The 21,886-nt window shown below is 42.3% G+C and overlaps 1 protein-coding gene across 1 annotated transcript; it reads right to left on the bottom strand.

Annotated features, from left to right (window-relative positions):
- Positions 1-684: 684 nt before the first annotated feature.
- On the bottom strand, positions 685-17,241 carry EED (embryonic ectoderm development). Its single transcript, XM_032207417.1, has 12 exons — positions 17,115-17,241; positions 13,644-13,796; positions 9,136-9,228; positions 8,199-8,264; positions 7,350-7,475; positions 7,150-7,231; positions 5,583-5,674; positions 4,530-4,663; positions 3,323-3,428; positions 2,378-2,536; positions 1,919-1,992; positions 685-1,015 (listed from the first exon to the last, which is right to left on the bottom strand). The coding sequence occupies exons 1-12, from the start codon at positions 17,235-17,237 to the stop codon at positions 889-891; spliced, it is 1,335 nt and encodes a 444-aa protein (XP_032063308.1). The 5' UTR covers positions 17,238-17,241; the 3' UTR covers positions 685-888.
- Positions 17,242-21,886: the final 4,645 nt, after the last annotated feature.

Below are 21,886 nucleotides of genomic sequence, written 5' to 3'. Positions count from 1 at the left end.
GTTGTTCATCTTCAGTCAATATCCCTCCTCTTCACGTGTACACACAGCTGCATCTAGGACCACTTACACAGAACACAGACTAACACTTCAACTATACCTGCAGCATAAGTGTTTCAGCTACAGATTATAACTGTTAATGTTATCTGCTGTCATACTAATTATTCCCCTTTCATTTTTGTTAGCTGTACGTATTTTAAACCCATAAGAAATAATATATTCATTTTAGAATCAGTTATTCCTAGAGCGAGTAGAGCATTGTTGATGCTATTTGGAAAATCTGACAACATCAATATTTTTAATTGCCTAACCTTGATATAAAGTAATCCCAGTAACCAAACAGACAAAATCCAGAGTACAGCAATGTGAACCACAAAAAAAAAGTTGGTAGAGTTTTTCCCCAAATCAGTAACAGAAATGGTGAAAAGCACATCCCAGTTTGAGATTATTAAAACTTAAAGTGCAATGAATTTAAGGATTTCAAAATATTTCTAGTAGCGATTTAACATTTATTTATGCTATATTCCTAAGTGTAGTACTTCCTTTGTCTGGTGCCTGGATAATATTCAGTAGCTTCATTAAGTTTTTAGCATAAAAAGGGATGAATACAGCTACAAGCCAAATAGGTATTTCATAAGCCATACCTGAAAATTCATTGTGGGAAATAATTAAAATGGACAATTCAGAAAACTTTACAAAAATACTTCTTTTTATTAAAAGCAGCAAAGTTCAAGCAGAACAATACACAGAATGTAAACATCACTAAGTTCAGCTCCAGCCTGCTGAACCTTCGAGGAAGTCTACACTAAATGCGTCTACCACACTAGCGAGTTAACAGACTATATTATAATTTGAAAATATATTTTCTACTTTGAATTAAGAAAAAGTTACTTATCGTAGTCTGTCCCAGCGCCAGATACTGGCATCATCACACACAGCTATAAGGATACTACTATCCCTGCTAAAACTGGTTTGTCGAATGGCAGCAACACATTTAGGATGAGTAAGAGTCGTACACCTATAAATAAAAGAAAATTATTCAGCTGCAATGTTAAATCTGCACTTGCTACTACAAGTGCTGTTTCACCACCATCTGACTTATGTGACCTAGGAAGAATTTGTAGGGCAACGGGATTGCACCCTCTGTGATGTATTTTGTATTCTGAACCTGGAGATAGGAAAGCAGCAATTTCCTCTCTACCCATTGCCATTTCTTATCAATTTTCATGGAAGCGTGGACTGAACCACATACTGAATCACATTATTTACAACTTTGTAATCAGCGTTCTTTTCCAATTGTTAGGAATAATATATGGTAATTGGGTGATTCAAGACTGCAGCATTTTTGAGAAATTTGTGTAGGCATTCATATATATGTATTTTTACATATATATGCATGCAAACATGCAGTTATGTGTGTATAAATTTCATGTTTGTGTGCATACACACACAAAAACATGCAATAAAATCACCTGGTCACACAGGCAAGGAACTGAAAAGTCATACTGTTTTCTTCACATCACACTCATAGCTAACTTTTGTATTCTCACCACTTTAGTCCTTTCATCTATTTCTTTGTCATGAGCTACACCCTCCTACCATCTCCTAATTGCTTCATAAGTTTTCTACCTTATTAGTGTGTGAGCTCTTTGAGGAAAACACATTCTTTCACTGTATCTTCACACAGTGCCCTGCACAATTTGATTGGGACCTCTTGGCACTGCTATAATGTAAGTAACAAAATAGTTTAAATAAATGAATAACATTAACCTTCAGGGACTCGGAACCTTTATTTACCTAGTAGTTAGAATGGAAAGTGGTTACCACTGTTTAAGAATTTCTGTAATTATCAGTAAAGGAAAAAGGAAAGTGCCTCAACTCCCTTTCTCAGCAAAACTACAATTAAACATGAAGTACTCACTTGGCTTTATGAGGATCCTCTATTTCTAAATCCCAAACGTAAAGTTTGCCAACCTGATTGCCCAGAGCAAGCATCTGTGAAAGAAAGCAGAGAACATACAAGTTTTACAATGTTATCTCAAAGAACTGAAAGTCAGAATTTTATAAAGGATCTTAAGGATTTATAAAGGATTTTATAAATTTTACAAAGTGGTATCCAAGTATTTGAACATGAATGGCTTAATGAATTTATTGAAGGAATTAGAACTGCTACATAATTTGCCTTCTTTCTCCCATTTTATTACCCCTCTCTGCAGATGGGATGAGAAGATACCAGTTTCATATAAAGCCACCTGCAGCAGACAAACTATCTCCTCAAATAGCACATCACATGAGCCAGGATTTGTGCCATACACATAAATATGGAATCAGTGAAAAGCTACACACCTTCAGATGCAGCAAGGTCAAAGCTCACACATACCTTTTGCCAGAAATCCATCGAAAACCTCATGTACCATATATCACACTGGCTGTAATCAAATCTCCCAAGTATGGTCACATTTGACTCACTGGGCTTGATTTTATCTATATCATCTTCCATTTTGCCAGGTTTCCAGCACACAATGGCATTTTCACATGACTAGAAGGGAAACAGTGAACACAAAAAAAGTTACCTATATTTACAATTTATATTGTAAAACATTCAGTCTAGTTATAATTAAATCTAACATTTCCTGTCATAGCTTCCCCAACAACACTAAAAAAAGTAAAACCAAAAAATCTCACCTCTGCCCTTAGATCACAGCTAAATAAATCACTAACAATATATCACTGCCCTTTGCTGGGAGCCCGCTGCCCTCACAGCTCTGCCAGAAAACCAGATTGCAGGAGCCCTCCCTCACCCACTTCAGAAGAAATCAACCACAGGTACTCAAACACACTTTCACGAGCAGCTTAAATTAACCTAGATTTGAGGTTTGTTCACCCAGTCCCTTCAACCAACAGGACTGTGCCTGCACCAATTTCTGGCAGAGAGGCAGTGCCACCACCGAGTTTAATACCTACAAGCAAACCTTACTAGTGCTACCATACAGATCAAAGGAACTCCATTACATGAACCCTCATTTCTCCCTTTAGCTGCAGGATCCCTCACTTTTGTAGCTGCATAGCCTCCCTCTGGACACTCCATACAGATCCTGGTTAGTTGGTACCACTGTACTTTTAGCAGATCTAATTCTACTTTTTAGGTAAAAGTTACTTATCCACACATCCCAACAGTTGACAAAATTCACAGTACACTCCATAAAATCATTTAACACAGCACAGCGAGTTCACCTACAACCCAAATCCCAGTAAAACTTCTACTGTTTAAAAACCTCAGAATAAGCAAACAGGAGTACGATAGCTGGAAAAGCTGCTACTTTACCTTGGAAAGGATTAGATCTCCCAACCATCGTACACAGTCAACATAGTTCCTATGTATGTCTCTCGTAGAAAAGTCAGGAAAGTGAATTTTCTGAGAAATAAAAGGCCTATGGAGAAAATAGCCAAGTGAGGTTCAGGGAAATACAAGTCCAACTTGTAATTGCCAGTTTTAACACATCTCAATGTAAAAAGGACAAGTCTTGTCTTTTTGTTGTTTTAAAAATTTTCTAACAAAGTAGATTTTGTATGCTTATTTTTTTAATAAAATTGGAACAGTCCATTTTCATCCTCATTCCTATTGAAACAAATTGTTCCCCAAAATGTTTAACTGTAAAAGACTGTACAGAGACAGTGCTAAGCAAAAGCTCCAGATGCTGCACACAGCTCCCATTGCTAAATACCTCAAGAACTGGTTAAATCCCAGTTTTCCTGATGCTTCTTCTGCAACATCTAAATCGTCAAATAGAACAACACACTAAAAAAAAAGCATTTTTTTAAAGCATCATTTAATATTTGGTAACATTACCAAAAAAAGCGAGAGCATTTTCACAGCTAGTCTCATTGCTGAACATGTTCAGTGTGTTTTAGACTCTTCAATTCTCTCAATGGTTTAACTGGAAGTTAAGATTAAAAAATTGATGAACTTCATAAAGGAGGCTTTATCTATCATGTAACTAGTAGTTATGTTTACTTGACAATTTGCTCAGATTTGAGGTCAGATAAGAAAAAGTGATGAAAATTAAAGGTATTACTACATAAATAGTTTTGTCCCAGCCCCAAAGTCAGATAACAGATACAATAATTAACAATAAATACACAATATGAATTATTCACTATGCTTAATTACAGATTTGATTCCCTCCTAGAAATTTTGAGGCAAAAGGAAGAAAAGCCATTGACATGCCTTAAAACAAAATGAACTACAAGCTTTAATTAAGAATGATGATGATAATCCCACACATTTCCTAGTCAAGCAGATAATTAAAAAATAATTAAGATATTTAAAAATAAGTGTCAGAACTTTGAATCCAATAAAATTCTACTGAAGCAAGCACCAGAAAGACATCTTCCATGGAGACTCAGTATCCCCCACAATCCCCAGGTCACTCACTATCTCCAAGAACTCCCAATTTCTACAGGAATTAATCTGGGCTGTTGATGAGTATGTTTATTTTGCAAAGACAGCCAAGAAGATGAAGACTACGTACCTGTTAGTTTTATTTGGATTGTACTCATAAGACTCTTTGATGGCATTTATCATTCTCTTGGAATTGATTCTCCAGAGTTTTAGAGAGTGATCCATCCCACAGGACATGATTTTTTCACCCAGAAGATCATAATCCTACATATATGAAATAATTTTGAGCACCCCCAGCCTAAGCTGCATTATATCAACTCAGATTTTATTCCATCATTTCCATCAAAACAGCATCTTCTGTGTAGAGAATGCAATAAAACTGCATAATTCAAATAGAAAAAAATACTAATAACTTAATCCTGCTCACTGCACAGAAGCATAGTAGCTTACTAGCTATAGTTACTCTCCCTCAATGAAAAAGAGACATATTCAACAGCACTGACAGACAATGAATGAACCTACTGCTCGTGCTCTCCCTCACTAAATTCCCTAGGTTTCATTTCATGGAGCAACCTTGGCAGAACTCCAGGGCTACTACTTGGGTGATGAGTATTTACAACTCCCAGAGAACACAGCATCAGGTTTCATGTAGGTACACACCTCACCTTTCGGGTCAAACAACAGCAAAGGAAACAGTTGTTAATAAGAGTATTAAAAGTCAAAGATTCTATTTGGTATTTGCTGGGTAGCAGCATCTGTCTGCAGCTGCTGGAAAGCAGCATAACTCACCTGAAATAACTTCTTTCCTTCACTACCATGAAGGTTTATTTGCTGCTTTGGCTTGATAAGACCTCAAGAACTTTAAAAGTGGGACCATAATGAAAATTTATTACTCCTTCTAGCCCCACTGAGCTCTACTTCGTTTACATCTAGGCTGCACTGAGTGAATTGGCTACTGAAATAGATACAGCAAGTGAACATCTGTCCTGCTTATTGAGAGGTGGCCAGATCAAACCACCAGATTTAAACTTATCTACCCCTTAAAAAGCATTGATGCACTTCAGGGTTTTTGTTTTCCAGCAGGTATAGTATGAAAACAGTGCACAGGAGGATAAAGAGTTGCATATTACAGGCTTACTACCCTTTGTAAATCTAAATCACTGCCCCACAGTCTTCCACTTACTGCACTTAACACCTCATCCCTGTGCCCTTCTACTCCTCCAAATATTGCAACCAGCGTGTCTGTCTGGATGTTCCACAGTCTCAATGCATGATCTATAAAGAACAAATAAAATTACATGCTGCTTTTTACATGTACACATGAATAATATATTTCAGCTTCACCACTTTCAATAAAAGGTGTTCAAGTAAACATTTAAAAGGCACTTAATTCTTCTTCAGTTGTTAGAAGCAATGGAACTGCATTAACTAAATTGCCATTAAAACTAAGCTACTGTTTGAGTAATTCTGTAATTGAGAACGCGTGCCCTTCCCCCTCCCCTAGGGATACCTTCAACCAGAATATACTTAGGTCTTTAGGTCTTCTGAAAGAGTCTGATCTTGGACAAGTATGCCTTTATTTAGTCTTATTTCAAAAGCAATTTTGTATTTCAAAAAAGAAAATGTTAATTTTCTTTTAAGTCATTCTTACATCAGCATTCATAAAGCTTTTATTTTCCCTTTTTTTTTTTTTTTTTTTTTTTAAATCTTTAAACAGTTATTCTTTATGAATCACAGACTGTAGGGATGGGAGTTACTGTTTCCATAAACAATACACATTTCAAAGTCAGACTAATCCACTTGCTTAAAGGAAGTTTAAACAATTTCTAATGAAGAACCTCTACCGTATTTCCCATTTGGTACCACAAGTACACTGCACTGAATTACAATAATGCCAACTGGAAGGCCACACAGGCCCAAACATCGTCCCCTTTTTCTACTCATCTCTCGGCCAAGCAGTTCTGAGACCCCAGGACTCTCTCACCTCACACCCAATTGTAGGTAGCACCCTGTCCAAGATTACACATTACATTTCACAGCACTACAGCTGATGTCAAAATGGCATCAAGAAGACAATATAAAGCACTCGAGAAATTCAGAAACACAAACTTGAGGTTCCCAACCCTAATTCTCAATAACACTGAAGTCAAAAGTCCCCTTATGTTACCAGCCCCAGTGTTCCTGAAGGCTTAACTCGAGGCAGATCAAGTATCCCCTAACAAAACAGTCAAGATTAGGAAGCTGTGACTGTTTAGACTGGTCAAGCCCATGAGAAACCATACCAAAAAACACTTCTCCCTTCCCTAATATCCTTTTTACACAAAGCCCAATTAAAGTCAGAGCTGCTCTCAAGAGGGAATCAAAGTTTTTTGCCCATGAGTACAGTGGTGAATGCCATCTGCAACTTTACAACATTCCCACTAGATGGCAACATGCTTCAACAGTTGAAAACAAACCAACTTCAAGAAAGGAAAGAGCAACTCCAATTCTCACATTTCTTCTCTAAAAAAGCAGCGCTATTCACAACCCTGCTGCACCACAGGTGGAGTTATTTTTAGTGCAGGCCATGGATTTAAATATGTGCATGATGTACAGCCATGAAGAGCTCTAGAATTCTGAGATAAACTTGTTCAGTGCCATCAACAAAATTCTCAGAGACTCGAGAAATTTTGGCCATTTTCAAGACCAAAAATCCAATCCAAAGTATCCTGATTTATACAGAAAAAGAGGTTGTTGGTTTTTTTCCTCACCTTTGCTTACAGATAAAAGGAGATTTGGATCTCTTGGATGGAATTTCAGTTCATTGATTGCATTTCCATGGCCCACGTAGTGCTGGGATAGAATTCAGAGACCAAGTTATCATTTCCTTTCATGTTTAGACATACTTAGAAGACATATGTTTCATGCCTTACTGAAACACAAGCTATTTCCCAAAGTTCTGCGCACTCACCTTTATGCACTGCATTGTTATAGGGTTAATTATCCTAATAATACCCCTGGACCCCGCCACAGCAAGAAGAGGATGGCTTGTATTGCTATCGTACGTCCATGCACAGGTATAGAAATTTTCATCTGCCTACAACACCTCTTGTTAAGGAACACAGAAGAACACAGACTTTTGGTTGGTTTTGAGCCAAAGAAACTTTCTTTTAAAAACAATTGACTTTTTAAAAGAAACTTGTTGCTATTTTATGAAAGTGCCAAGGAGTCTGTGCTGGTCCAATAACAAAAAGATAAATATTTGATTATACATCTGCAAATATCAGCAACATTGACTCTTCTCCAGATGTTTCCTCACTTCTGTTCCATAACACACAAGGAATACCTCTCTCTTGGCATCACTTTTCAATCTCTTTGTCCAAACCACTGAAAGACTGGGAATAAAAATGAGGATGAATCAAGACCAAACTGACCAACACACATTATTACTCCGAGCATGAAATATCATTCTTAGGCTTTAAATCCAGTTCCAGTCAAGAGAGAAGCCGAGACCATGGTAAAACAGTGAATGTGAGACACAGCGCAAACATTAAGAGTTAGGAAGATTAAACCAACAAAGAATTGTTTTTCAAATATTTTAATACAGCACGTTCCGTGAGCCTGCATTTCTAATATTATTTCAATAGGAGGGACTCTAGGATGTGGAAAAGAACTAAGACAACTTGGACTTAACATGAGGAATGTGCCACATGAGTGAAGTATGAAATCACAGACGAAACTTTTGTGTTATTTTTCCTACAAAGCCTCTTCATCTGATAAAGAGGAACCAAACTAGTGCCTTTTTAACTTGAAAGGATACGTCAGCATCCACGTAGGACTGCAACAGACGGATTTCTCCTTGGGAATGACATTCATATAAGGTAACCTGTTAAAAAAAAAAAAAAAGAGAAATTGATGCTTTCTTGTGGTATTTCAAGAGGAAATCACATGCACCCTTATATTAACTTCCTTACTGAGAGAGGTAGAGCATTTTTATGGCTTAGCTCTCATCTATTACCTGTTTGCTCCTCACAGGTGGGAATTGTTTGATACAAGATGCTCACAGCAGTTTCAGTTTAACACCACTCCCAGAAACTTCTTGACTTGTCTCCGTAAGGTTAAGCTCTCTTTGTAACTAGTTACACTGCAACAACCTCCAACCGGAGGCAGTCTTTTACAGGAGTATTTGATACACAGCTTAATCTTAGTTTAGCACTTTTGGTAACTATCAGGTGGAAGAAAGCAGGAAATGAAAGGCTTGTTTATGCACAACACTTCCATAGAACGCACTTCAGGAGTTATTTTGAAGACTGAAATGACAGATCCTTCTCCATAAAAAGCCCATAAAGATGCTCCCCACAGGCCATTAATTTAGCTACTGAGCTACCTGGCATCCTCACAGACACTTCTCATCCCATTTTAGAGTATGCAACTGTTTGGAAACAGTAACACATACAAAGAGTAATTTTAGTGACAAGATACATTTATGCACCTGTCTTCCTTCCTCTCTGTTTACCTTGCCAGAAGAATTTCCATTACCACACAGAGGCTCACTCCCAAATAGCTAGAGCATGACCTCACACAACAAGTCAGAGGCTGCACCTCTCCCAGATAACAGACGCTATGTACCTCAGAAGCAAAGCTTGCTATGCGAAGGATCTTGTGTCAGTGCTAAACACAGGTAAAGGGTTTGGTTGAAACCAGGAAAGCAAACAAAAGCACACGGAAGGGCTTATGCTTAAGAACAGATTACTCACTCTGTTGCTGCCCACAGTGGCAAAAACGAGAGGATCACCTTCTTTACTGTGCCAGTTAAACTGGACTCCAAACAAAGGCTGACCATGGTCCTCCTGTAGATGCAAAGTAAGATTAGAGACAAAATAAATAAAACCCACACATTATTTTCATGAAACTCAGCTGTGGTGGTAAACAGTTTAATTGTTATGTTTTCCTCCAACTACTAGCTTTGTATCCAGGATAATTTCAGATAGCAAACAGTTAAAAAGAACAGTTTTGTAGTGTCACATTTTTACTGGGCTCTCTTATGGAAGGCTAAAGAAATACTTCTCCTCTGTTTGCCCCCAAAGAAATGTTTTAAACAGTGAAGGGGAAGAAGTGTTGTCTCACAGTTACGGCCAGAAGTTGCCAGAACTCCTGAGTTACATTTGCAGCTCTACTGTTTGTTTTACCGCTACCAACAAGGAAAGCTCTGCATATGAGGCCAGGTCTACATGCATTTTATATTACTTTCACACACGGATTTACAACTTCACAGAGGAGACCTACAAGGACTAAGAAGAATTACGCTGGTGTAACAGTGGAGAAGAGTTACATTTAGCTATTACAGCACAGTTAAGTCTCGCAGCTCTCTCACAGATTTGATGAACTAACTCCAGCATGTCACAAAGCTGCTGCAAAGTTCATGTCTACAAAGTGTTTTCAGATCTCCTTCAAGAACAGTCACCAGAAGAATTGAAAACTTATTTTTAAAGAGCTTACATCAATTTAAGAGAAGAAACAAAGCAGATATGTTTATAAATCGTGATGAATATGGTGGTGCTTGTTATTAATTGATAACAGTATTTTGGCCTGTCCTGACAGGATGTTTTCAGTAAGAATAATGTTCATTAGAGTGCCTCCCCACAGGGGACTGTCTGGGACAGTACAGGCAGGAAGGAAGTGTCTCATGATGGCTGTTAAGCAGCCTTCAAATGGTAGGGCTTCAGAGAAATATTAGCCCTGGCAGCTCTGACCTATGCAAGAACCAAAGAATGAATTTGAGGAGGGGGTGGGGAGTTCAACGCTCCTCAGAAAGAGCTTACTAAGAAGGAGGGCCGGAAGAATTTAAAGTAGGCAGTATTTACTGAGAAAGGCAGCATCTGTTATTACCTCGACAGGCAAAGCTAGAAAGAGACAGAAGAAAACCTCTGAGTGAAGGCCCTCCTGCATGTCTTAAAGAAAGGCTGTAATTTTCAAAGCTGAATACAGATTAAGAAGAATTGTTCACGGTTCAACTCAAAGTACTACCCATCATAACATGAAAGGCCAAACTAGTGGGTTTGTGGGATGGGGGAACAGGGGAAAAGCAGCAAGGTCATTAGTGACCCCAGGACAGAAGAAAAAAGCAGGTATTTGGCACTAATAAAGCATTACAGCTTAATTAGAGATGTAGAATGAGGAAAGCACTGGGGTATCTATCTGAAGAAGTTCTACTTTCCTCGTCTAACCTACCATCATCCTCACTGGTCAGAGAGAGCACATACTGTTTTGATAATATTTATCTGCTCTAATCTTTGTTCCAGCTGCTAACGATGAGCCAGGTTTTTAAGAAATTACCCTGTTACATGCTGCACATTCTGGTTATCACGAGATAACCAGAGAGGAGGGTTTGACCTACATGCTGGTTCAAGAGAGGAATTGAGAAATGCCATCTTGACCCCGATATAAATAAAGGGCACAAAACCCAAAGTACGCAGGTTCTTCGTGCACCAGACAGAAGGCGCAGAAACAAACAGGCCTCCAGCTGCTACAAAAGCAGATAATCAGTGGTTAGTTCTGCCTTTACTCACCCAACGCCAACACAGGTTCAGGCAGACAAAGTAAGCCTAGAGCTGCCTTTAGACAGAGGGCAGGGAAATAACCACCAGGCCAACGCAGCCAAAAATAACCACCTGCAACTACACAAGCACATTGTCCAGCGCTGTCACCACGGTGCTAGTGAGGCACCAACGGACCACACGCACACTCCCAGTTCCCTCAAGTGGAAGCAAACCTTTCTGGCGGTGGTTTGAGTTAGCTTTCCCTATCAAGGTAACAAACCAGGACCCTGCGTGTGGCTGGTTCCTTATTCCCAGCTCAGGGGACAGTGAGTAGAGGCTGAGAGACATCAACCTGCTACGAGCTACTGAGGCACACCCCAAACAAGAGCAAAGGGTCGGGCAGATGATGGCATTGTTCTGAAGGGAGCACATCAAAGCAGAATTCTTTGCTTTATCTATAAAAAAACTACACATAGATGTATGTGAGGATATCCTTCTGCTCGCTGTATATGCTCATTTATAAACTACCATTTCCACTTAGAGAGCAATTATTTTTTTTTCAGGACGTACCACAGTAACTCAGTACTGTAAAAAGCAATAAAAATAAAACACTTTCTGATTTCCTGTCATTTTCCAAGTTATATATTTGTTTTCCTGATGCTTAAATTTCAGCCAAAATAACTTTCACACTAGTGTTTAAAAAAGCATATTTAGCCAGCAGTGTGTTTTTCAGGCTGAATCATAACCATTTAACATTCAAATCAGTGGGCAACGGCCATGTTTCCTAAGGGGGGGGAAGGAGGAAAAAATAAGAGTAGGAAATTGAAAAAAGCAAACAAACCATAAATTGTACACCTCTAAAGAACATTACAATAAATTTCCATGTCTTTAAGTCATGTTGACTCCTCATTAATTTCAGCACATACATCTTACAGCATAGTTCAAAGGCAGAATGGGACATATATATGACATGATATCCCAAGAGCCATGTATTTCTGAACCCATATACAACATCCAATCGCTACATTTTATCTTCACAGTATTTCCAAGATTAGTACAGAAGAACAGGGAAAAGAAAAGAAGAGAGGCTTCCCCAAAAATAAAGTAAAAAAGACTGACCAAATTTGACTGCTACCTGGTCTTTAAACCAGTTCAAAGAGAAATGGGAAGACAAAAAAATACCCTGCTTAGAGTGAATGCAGCATTTCAGCTATGTTTGATTCCACTTGTACAGGAAGCTGGGGATTGCTTAACCACACAGGGTGGTCCTTTGGGTCACCCCAGAGCAGGGAGGAGGGGATGCTCTGTTTTGCCAAAAGAACTCGGTAAATACTAACTACTTTGGGATATCTGGTCCGTGGAAAAAAACAACAAAAAAAACAAACACACTCAGCAAAACTCAGGACTTGCTAAATGTCTGGGTGCTGGAAGGCCCACGCCAGTGGCTGAAGCAAGACTTTAAGCCACAGAAAGCACCGTCTGCGGGGGCGATGCCTGTGAATCACAGGAGCAGCTGCCTACCTAGCTCAAAGTGAAAGAACTACTCTTCCTCCGCTGCCCTGAAAGAGAAAACGTGGTTTTTGAAGCATAAAAGTTAAGACTGACTTGCTTCCCAGACACTTTGTCAGCTTAATGTTGTACTAGAACTTCTCCAGTGGCAAAGCTCATTTAGGAGGTTTCCAGGCTCCAAACGTCTCAGCCCCTCCTGCTCAGCTACCCAGTTATTTCCGTGAGGCAGTCTGAAACCTAAGTTCAGAAACAGCGTCCTCAGCAAAGCTCAACAGTTGTTGAGAATGTGGGAGAATGATAAACCTCCTACAGGAATTCTGCAGAAAACACAGATGCGTTTACGTGAACTTCTTGTTAGCCAAATATAAGGTTTAACAGAACTCCCATCTTCTGCCAGGTCCAACTTCCCTTTATTTCAAAGTTTTAGAAAAACTGGATCAGACAGTGTATAACACAGATATCCCCCACAAGGCTGGGGAAGGAAAGAACGCCTTGACAGCGCACAAGAATCCAAATGAAAACAATCGATTCAGTTCACCATAGTCTGTGACCAGTGCAGAAGAAAATACCCTAAAACACATGAATAAGGAGTAAAGATCATGAATCCCTGTCTCTTAATGCCTCTAGATTATGTAGGAATAGAAATGTGACCAGGTGTGACCACACAGCCACAACACTCCTGATAAATTAACCACAGCACACAGCAGACCTTTTATGTCAATTCCCTGATGACAGAAAGAAATTATATCAGAAGTGTGCAAAGAATGCTGAAATTTAAGACGAATGTCATGATTTATTTTTTAAGAATGTTTTAATTTCTTTTTAAAATACATCAGGTAGAAAACTCTGCATGAATTCTGTGCTCTGCATCAAGTTGTCACATTTTGCTTGATATCAACCTGTTTATCCAGCATCTTAACTCAATAACTACAGCTTTGATGAAATAATTATAAAATATCATATATAAGTCTTTGCAAAAACATAAAAAATCGGATTAATTGCAGCATTACCTACTGATTCCTATTTGCCAGTATTCTTTTTCTTCAGAACTTTGGGTATTCCAAATAAGGAAGGTACTTTCATCAGATAAGCATGGAACATAGATATTTTGAAATAGTCTCTGCTCTGTGTGTAATTATTTTGATGCTGTCACATAGTTTATGTCACTGCCAGCAAACAGTACCAGCATCCCCACGCTGAAGCTTACACACACCTACCTTTAGGCTATTTACACATTTGAAGGAGTATTTGCACTTCTTTGACTTCCATTTTCCTTTCCCCCAGCTTTTTCTTCCTGGGGCATTAGGAGTGTTTGTTGGGGTGTCCGGGCGCTCCGTGTTAGTACCACTTTCGATGCTAACAGCATCATCCTGAAAACATTCAAATTATACAGAATATAACGAGGACTTCTTATTTATTTATTCATTTAGATTCACGTACTTAAATCCATCACTAACGTAATGGCATTTCTCTCCAGATACGGAGCGTGAGTCACCCGAGGGCTGATCCAAAAGGGACATTCGTGCACTGTGATCTAGTGAAGCTTCCTTGGAATACAGGCAACTGCCCTTAGGAAAGGTCTCAAGATGCAGTGGTTGGTTTCCCTGGAAAGCATCTCTGACGTAGATGGAATAAGTGCTTCTGAAGTAAGGAATGAAGAGGGTGTTTGTGGAAAAACATTAGGTTATGCCATGTCAGGAATTTAGCCCTTCTGGGAGATTTCTGGACACCCTCAGCAGCTACAGGCAAAGCGCAGCCCTGCAGTAAGTCAGCACCGCCACTAGAAGAGGAAGTCTACCCCCTCCCTCCTGCTCTTTTCTACAGATTCCTGCTTCAACTTAAAGCTACATTAAAAAAAAAAAAAAAAAAAAAAAAGGCATCACAACATAAAAAAATAGTTTCCTGTCTGATTCAACCATCCCTCCAACAATCAGCAGGCAGAGCCAAGGTAAGAAGGGGGAAAGCTGAAATAAGGGGTGGGCAAAACCACCCTTAAAGTTACTTGGGAGTTTTAGATCAATTTGAGACAATTAACAGAAAACACTGTTTGCCCTGGCAGCCAAAAGGGCCTATCATATCCTGGGGTGCACCAAGCATGGCACTCTTAGTGGCTGAGGGAAGGGATTGTCCTGCTCTGCTCTGGTGTGGCCTCACCTCCAGCAATGGGTGCAGGTTTGGGCACCACAGCATAAGAAAGACATAAAGCTATTAGAGAGTGTCCAAAGAAGAACTATGAAGATGGTGAAGGGTCTAGATGGGTAGGTGTATGAGGAGTGGCTGAGGTCCCTGGGTTCATTCAACCCAGAGCAGAGCAGGCTGAGGGGAGGCCTCATGGCGGCCTGCAGCTCCCTCAAAAGGGGAGCAGAGGGGCAGGCGCTGAGCTCTGCTCTCTGGGGACAGCAACAGGACCCAAGGGAACGGCATGGAGCTGGGACGGGGAGGGTCAGGCTGGGGGTTAGGGGAAGGTTCTGCACCCAGAGGGAGGTTGGGCACTGGGACAGGCTCCCCAGGGCAGCGGTCATGGCACTGAGTTGCTGAAGCTCAAGAAGGGTTTGGACAGCGCTCTCAGACATAGGGTCTGATTTTTGGGTGGTGATGTGTGGAGCCAGGAGTTGGACTTGGCGATCCTTGTGTGTCCCTTCCAACTCCAGTTATCCTGTGATTTTACAATTCCACATACAGCCCAACTGCAGGACATCACTCACAAACACTTCCCCATTCCCTGCATCACCCATTTCCGCACACTCCACCTGCACCACAACCACAACAAGCAGTCCCTGCAGGTCCACGCAAGAAACTTCATCTTGTTCAAAAAACAACCCCCCTCCCTTTTTTTTTTCCCTTGGCAAGTTAGCTTGGTCATCTACCGCCAGAAATTTGGGAGAAAACATCTCAAATGAAGCCATATGACAAGTACAGCTGAGCTTGGAGAGACAGAGGCAGCCTTCCACTGGAAGATGTTCATTGTAACACCAAGAACTCCACTAGGAATGTGGAGGAAGGGCAGCTGTAAACATTAGCACATCGATTCCCACCAAATGTTTATGCTCTGTCCCCGTTTCACACCTGTACCATCAGCCAGAAGAGGCACAGACGTACGGGTCTTTGGTTGCCCAACAACTTTGAAAACCTGGACATCAACATGACAAAAAGGAGGGAAGACAACACACCGTGAAGGCAGTAAGGGAACTGCCCAAGCCTGGAGCCAACACTCTCCCAAAAAGCATAGCTGGGTCTTCCAATTTCTTCTCTTCTGCCCTAAGAAACTTCTGAGCTGTCCAAACTCTAGTCTCCCAAGAGTACTCACTAGCAAAAGCCACAGCTCCTCACAGAACCTGTAACTACATCACCAACAAGCTTGCCTTTAGGATGCCTGTGGAACAAAAAGGCAGATTTCCTCCAAATCAGTTCTGTTACAACGTGAGCAGAATCCAGACCTTTCTGGACTAATGGGGTTCAATAACAAACCCTTGGAAACAGACTGCTTTCCCTTTTGAGACTGGCCACATCTTCAGTACCCACACAGCCCACATGCTAACCTACAACGAACGCTAACGCAAGCCCGAAATCTGTCATCATGTCTCACTCAGATTCACAAACGCATGTGTCTGTAGGGCAAACAGATGTTTGCAGGTCTGCATGACCAGCTGCCAGATGGTGATGAGCAGCTAAAGAGGCTCAGCAGCAGCAGGACACAGCACCTCGGAACTGTTCCCCCACGAACAGCACTTCCACAGGGCACTGGGGACGTGGCGTAGATCCCTCACTTTCTGGATAAGTGATCTAACCAAGAGAAGAGTTGTGCAGGGATAACACTGGAGTAACTTCCCCACTTCAGCAGCTGCATGAGTGCTAAATACCTGAGATTGCCTTTTGGGTACAGAGCTATCCTGTACCAAACCCTGCTACCTCAAGTCCTGAGCACTGGATTTTAGCACAGCTTAAAATCCTAGAATCATTAAGGTTCAAAAAGACCATCAAGCTCATCAGCTCCAACCATCTCCCTACCACCAATGTCACCCACTAAACCACATCCCCAAGCACCACGTCCAACCTTTCCTTGAACACCCCCAGGGACGGTGACACCACCACCTCCCTGGGCAACCCATCCCAATGCCTGACTGCTCTTTCTGAGAACAAATGTCACGAAGAAAAGCCTGGAGCTCACATCCTCACCCCTCACAGCTGCCTTCTGCTGCCAGCGCCTGAGCACTATCCCCTACTCCTCCTCCACCGCGGGGCCGCACGCGTACACTTACACCAACTTTTACTCTACAACGTGGTCATGAAGTCAAACGACACGGGGAGAAAGACCACTGGCTCTTTTTGCTGTTTCACATGTAAAAAGACACATCAAAAGCGACATTTTAACGCAGCCCCTGAGCACCACTCGGGGCCTGAGCCCACTTTGGTCGGGGCCGGAGCCCACCGCGGGCCCCCAGTTTCCCCTCACCCACGTGGAGGCAAAGCAGGAGCACTCCCTCAGCCCCACAGGGTTCCCCACAGCCGGGGATCTCCCTCAACAGCCCCCACAGGGGATCCCCGACCCCCTGAGGGCCCGGCCGGGGGGTCCGAGGCCGGGGCCCAGCCTCAGGAACGATCGCGGCGCTGCCCCCTCAGAGAGAGGCCGGGCCTGGCCGCGGCCCCTTCGCCTCAACCCCAGCGCTTGTTCCCAGCTCGGGGCTCACGTTCTCATCTCCGGACAGGTCCCCGGGGTTGCTGTTCTCGTCGCTGCTCAGCTTCTGCTTCTTGGCCGGCATCTCGGGCCCGACTCCCGCCGCCGCCGCCGGGGCTTCTCCCCGCTCAGACATCTTCCCCGCCCCCGCCGCGCTGCCGTAAAGCGCGCCCGGGGAAGGTCGGCGGGACGCTGCCGTAATGCGGCGCCGCGCCCGGCTCCGTAGGGAAAGCTGGGGAGGGTGCCACACTGCCGTAAAAGGGCCTTTCCCGCGCGGCGCTGAAGGGATGGGGGAGTTGGTGGAGGTCGGGGTTAATAAAGGCGGTTTTAACTGTACAGAGGCGTGCTGGTGTTTTATATTGTTGCTAGTCAGATGGTGTAAGTGTGCTGTTAGGCCCCGTGGCAAGCTTGGCCGTCTGAGTGTGTGTGTGTGAGCGTGTTTGTGTGTGTGAGGTGTTCTCCTACAGTCCCTCTGTCACACAATCCTAGAATCATTAGGGTTGGAAAGCCCTCCAAGATCATCTGGTCCAACCAGACCCCTACCACCAATGTCACCCACTAAACCATGTCCCTAAACACCACGTCCAACCTTTCCTTGAACACCCCCAGGGACGGAGACCCCACCACCTCACTGGGCAACCCGTCCCAGTGCCTGACTGCTCTTTCTGAGCAGAAATGTCTCCTCATTTCCAACCTGAACCTCCCCTGATGCAACTTGAGGCCATTTCCTCTGGTCCTATCACAGTTACCTGTGAGAAGAGGCCGACCCCCAGCTCCCCACACCTTATTTTCAGGCAGTTGCAGAAAGCAATGTTGTCTGCTCTGAGCCTCCTCTTCTCCAGACCAAACACCCCCGGTTCCCTCAGCCGCTTCTCACAGGACTTGTGTCCCAGGTCAGCGATCCCTCTGTCCATCCTTGTGCTGCCCTTGAGTGCCTTTTAATGTGCATAAAGCATGGTTTTTTTTGCTTCTTTTGCTCTCCAAAGAACCCCACAAAGTGAGCAGATGAGGCAGCTGGCAAGCCCTAGCACCTGCCTTGTCACCTCAGGCAGAGCTGAAATACAGCAATAAAATCCTGTCCAAAACCCACCCGGCCCTCTGCTCTCCAGCAAACTTCTACCACTTCTATGGCTGTAGATAAAATGCTGCAGTTGCCAGATTTTAATTTATTCATCTCTAAAACCGCAGGTCCCAGAGTCATGATAATTATGAACAGTAAATAAATAAATAAATAAATAAATAAATAAATAAATAAATAAATAATCTCTACCAAAGGGGGAAAGTATTCTGCCCACAGGCACAAAGTCTTATCTGCTTTTCTTGTGTGGGCAGAAACAAGTCTTTCCTCCCTGGGGGAGACATTCCGGTCTCGCAAAGTGGTTTCTTGGAGGGCAGTGACAGAGGTGAGCCTGCTTTATCTAAACTTTAATCTGGCATAAACTTCAGAGATAAGAAGGAAGAGAGGAAGCTTAAACTGATGTGTGTGCTATGCTGTTTTTAGCAATAGCCTCTCTTTTCTGCTGCAGAACCGTAGGCTCTGCTGAAGCAGTGCATAATATATAGCAAAAGGTTGTAGATCACAACTAATAAAAGCTCTGGGAGCTCACAACTGCTCAGATTTCTGCTCCGAGATCAAGGTTGTGATAAAAGTGGTTTATACCTTTGTGGGGACATAAACAAAGAATGAGCAGACTTGAGATGCCAATCTAAAAATATCCTGCCATAATTTAAAAAAAAAAACAAATATGACAGGATATTTTTAGATTGGCATCTTAATTAAGACTAAATCACGACTGTGCTGCAGACCTGTGGAAAAAAGGCATGAAGTTTTCAGCAGTGGAGGGTTTCAGCTTCTCACCATGGGTGCCCTTGAGCTAATGGAGAGAAGACAACTCCTCTGCATTTTGCAGATGTCAACCGACATCCTCCAGATGGCCACACACCCAGCTCCGCCACCTTTCAGTGGCTCATCCAAAACATAAGGGGAGCGAAAGCCCCAGCCAACCTATGATTCTTGGTCTGCACACAGGAAACTTCTCCACCCACACCCAGAATCAGCCAGTAAAACCATTCCGTCTCCATCGCCAACTCGCTGGGCCGAAACTGGTCTCTGCCTTCTCCCATCTGGGTGCTAGAGGACTTCTTTTACTAGTTACAGTCCTGCTGGCCTCTCCACCTGGTTCTTAGCCCAAACCACTTGCCTTTTTTTTCTGTTTTTACTATTTCAGAAGGCAAGAAGAGCCAGTACACCAGGGGAGATGTTTCCAAAAGTCATAGTACACTTCATCAGGCATCTATTTAAAGAATTATCTTGTGGTTAAACACTGGCTTGAAAGCTCACAGAATATGCTTAAATGTGTGCTCTGATAGGATTCTCTTTGGAAATCCTCTGAGCTTTTCTGTACCTCAGTTTCTCAGCTGTTTGGTGGAAGTAGACTTTCTCATATCATGGCAAGTGATGGGGGGGATTATGAAAATATATGCACTATGTTTCTTGATTTGTTTAATTACTGTGGTACTATGACTCTTTTATATAACATACATAGATTAACTAAGAAGTAATAGGGCCCTTGAAATAGTGTATAGAGGAAAATGGGAGAACAATTATATTAAAAAGAAATCTGCAGTCAGTTTCAATTAATGATGATTTAGTGGTGTTTTATGAGCACACAGTGTGTACTGGGGAGGAATAGATTTGATATATATAAGAAGATTTTGCCAAATGTGACTTCTAAAAGGACTGCAATAGTAAATGTTAAAAAAAAAATCTTAGTCATGGGGTGTTCAACAGATTGGAAGGTGGTGGTTTTTTTCAACATACTAGAATATTTCTGGATCATACAGGGACACTGAAATACTTTCTATATGTGTGGGAGAAAGTAAATCATACTCACTTCTTTCATTCATCCTCTTCAAGCCGTATTTCTTCACAGAATCACAGGACCATGTGGATCAGCAGGGACCTCCAAAGGTCATGTAGTCCAGCCCTTGGTCAGAGTGGGGCCAATTAAGCAGGTTGCTGAAGGCTTCAACGAGTCCATTTACAAATTCCCATATCCCAGTTTGTGTCTCTTGCCTCTTCCTTTTCCTGTGCACGTCTATTTTCTTTGTGTCATTGTGTTAGCTGTAGGAAGCAATAAGCTGTCTCTTTACCTTTGTTTTAAGGCTGAACAGACCCAGTTCTTTCAGTTTCTCTACATACATCATGATCTCCAGTCCCCTAACCAGCTTGGTGGATCTCCACAGGGCTCAATCCAGTATATCAGTGTCTTTCTTGTACTCAAGCTCTTGCTAGGGAGCTCAACACTGGATATTTCTAAGATGTAGTCTCCAAATACCAAACACAGAAGAACAACTTCCTTCAACTTGCTGGCTCCACTTTTGCTAATAACAGGTTTTGGTTAACCTTCTCTGCTGCAAGGGCACGCTGCTGACTCACATTCCACTTGCTGTCCACCAGGACCTCCCAGTCTTCCTCTGCTGAGCTCCTTTGATGGCCCCTAACCTTTACTCTTGCATAAGGCTATTCCTCCCCTAGTGCAGAATATTATTGGGGTGCCTTTGATGAACTTCATTAGATTCCTGTGAATCCATTTCTCCAACCTGTCTAGGACCCTCTTCAGAGAAGCCCTGACCTCAAGCCCTGACCTCAAGTCATTCATCCCCAGTTTAGTACTGCCCACAAATTTACTGTTATTGTCCCCCATCACTTGGGGTGTTCAAAGAAAGATTGGACACGGTGTTTAGGGACGTTAGTAATAGGGTGATAGTCGAACCAGATGATCCTGAAGGTCTTTTCCAACCTTAATGATTTTAGGATTCTATGATCCCATTATCCAGGTCATCAATAAAAGACATTAAATGGTCTTTTATTTATCATCCCATCTTAGAAAGCAATCAATTTGCCCTGGTAAATCCATTTTGGCTGCTCACAATTACCTTCTTGTACTTCCTGGGCTTGGGCATGGCATCCAGGAGGATTTGCTCCACCACCTTCCCAGGGACTAAAGTTAGGCAGACTGGCCTATTGCTCCATGAGTATTTCTTCTTGCCCTCCTTAAAGATAGGAGTGATCCTTAACCATCTCATCATCAACCTCCCCAGATCACTCTAACCTTTCAAAGATGATAGGGAGTGGCCTTGCAATGATGCTGGCCAGCTCCTCCAGCAGCTTTGTTGCATCCCATCTGATCTTGTGGACTTCTGTACATCCAGTTTGCTTTTGTGCTCCCTGTGCTGGGTACAGCTTTGCTCCCACAGACTGCAATTAGTCTTGGGGAACTGGGAAGCCTAAGGGCAGAACATATCTGTGAAAACCATGGTAGAAAAACATGGACTACTTCAGCCTTTTCCATGTCCTTTATCACTTATCAGTTGGGCCATATTTTCCTTTGGTGCCAGCGCACCTACAGAAGCCTTTCTTGTTAACCTTCACCTCCCTGCCTGATTGTAAGTCCATACTGAGACTGAGATTTTCCTACTTTCCTGATGTCCAGGGCTGTGTTTCTACTAATTTTCTTGCTCGTGCCTCTTGCGGATGTATTTTCCCCAGGCAGTACCTGGCCTCCAAACCTCCACCATTGCTCAGTGGAGCAGCTGTGGGCCTGGCTTTTTGGAGCTCTGGAATTGACAGTGGGCCCTGGCCTTTGTGCTGCCACAAATATTGTGCTGCCCTCGGTCACAGTTACTTTACCTATGTGCAGAGGTAACCTTGCTTCTGAATTGTCCATCTGCTGTGCAAAAGTGTTCCTTCTTTCTGATATTAACAGGTTTTCATGGGCTTAT

The sequence above is a fragment of the Aythya fuligula genome, chromosome 1 (assembly GCF_009819795.1).
Source record: "Aythya fuligula isolate bAytFul2 chromosome 1, bAytFul2.pri, whole genome shotgun sequence".
NCBI lineage: Eukaryota > Metazoa > Chordata > Aves > Anseriformes > Anatidae > Aythya > Aythya fuligula.
Note: the sequence above shows the minus strand (reverse complement) of the source record. Positions and strands in the feature narration are given on the sequence as shown.

Coding starts and splice junctions, on each gene's coding strand:
- EED (XM_032207417.1), bottom strand. CDS start 17,237: ATGTCTGAGCGGGGAGAAGCCCCGGCGGCGGCGGCGGGAGTCGGGCCC. Junction 9,229..13,643: donor AATGTGTAAATAGCCTAAAG/GTAGGTGTGTGT, acceptor TTGCATCTACAG/GAGGACCATGGTCAGCCTTT. Junction 3,429..4,529: donor AATCCAAATAAAACTAACAG/GTACGTAGTCTT, acceptor TTTTCTCCATAG/GCCTTTTATTTCTCAGAAAA.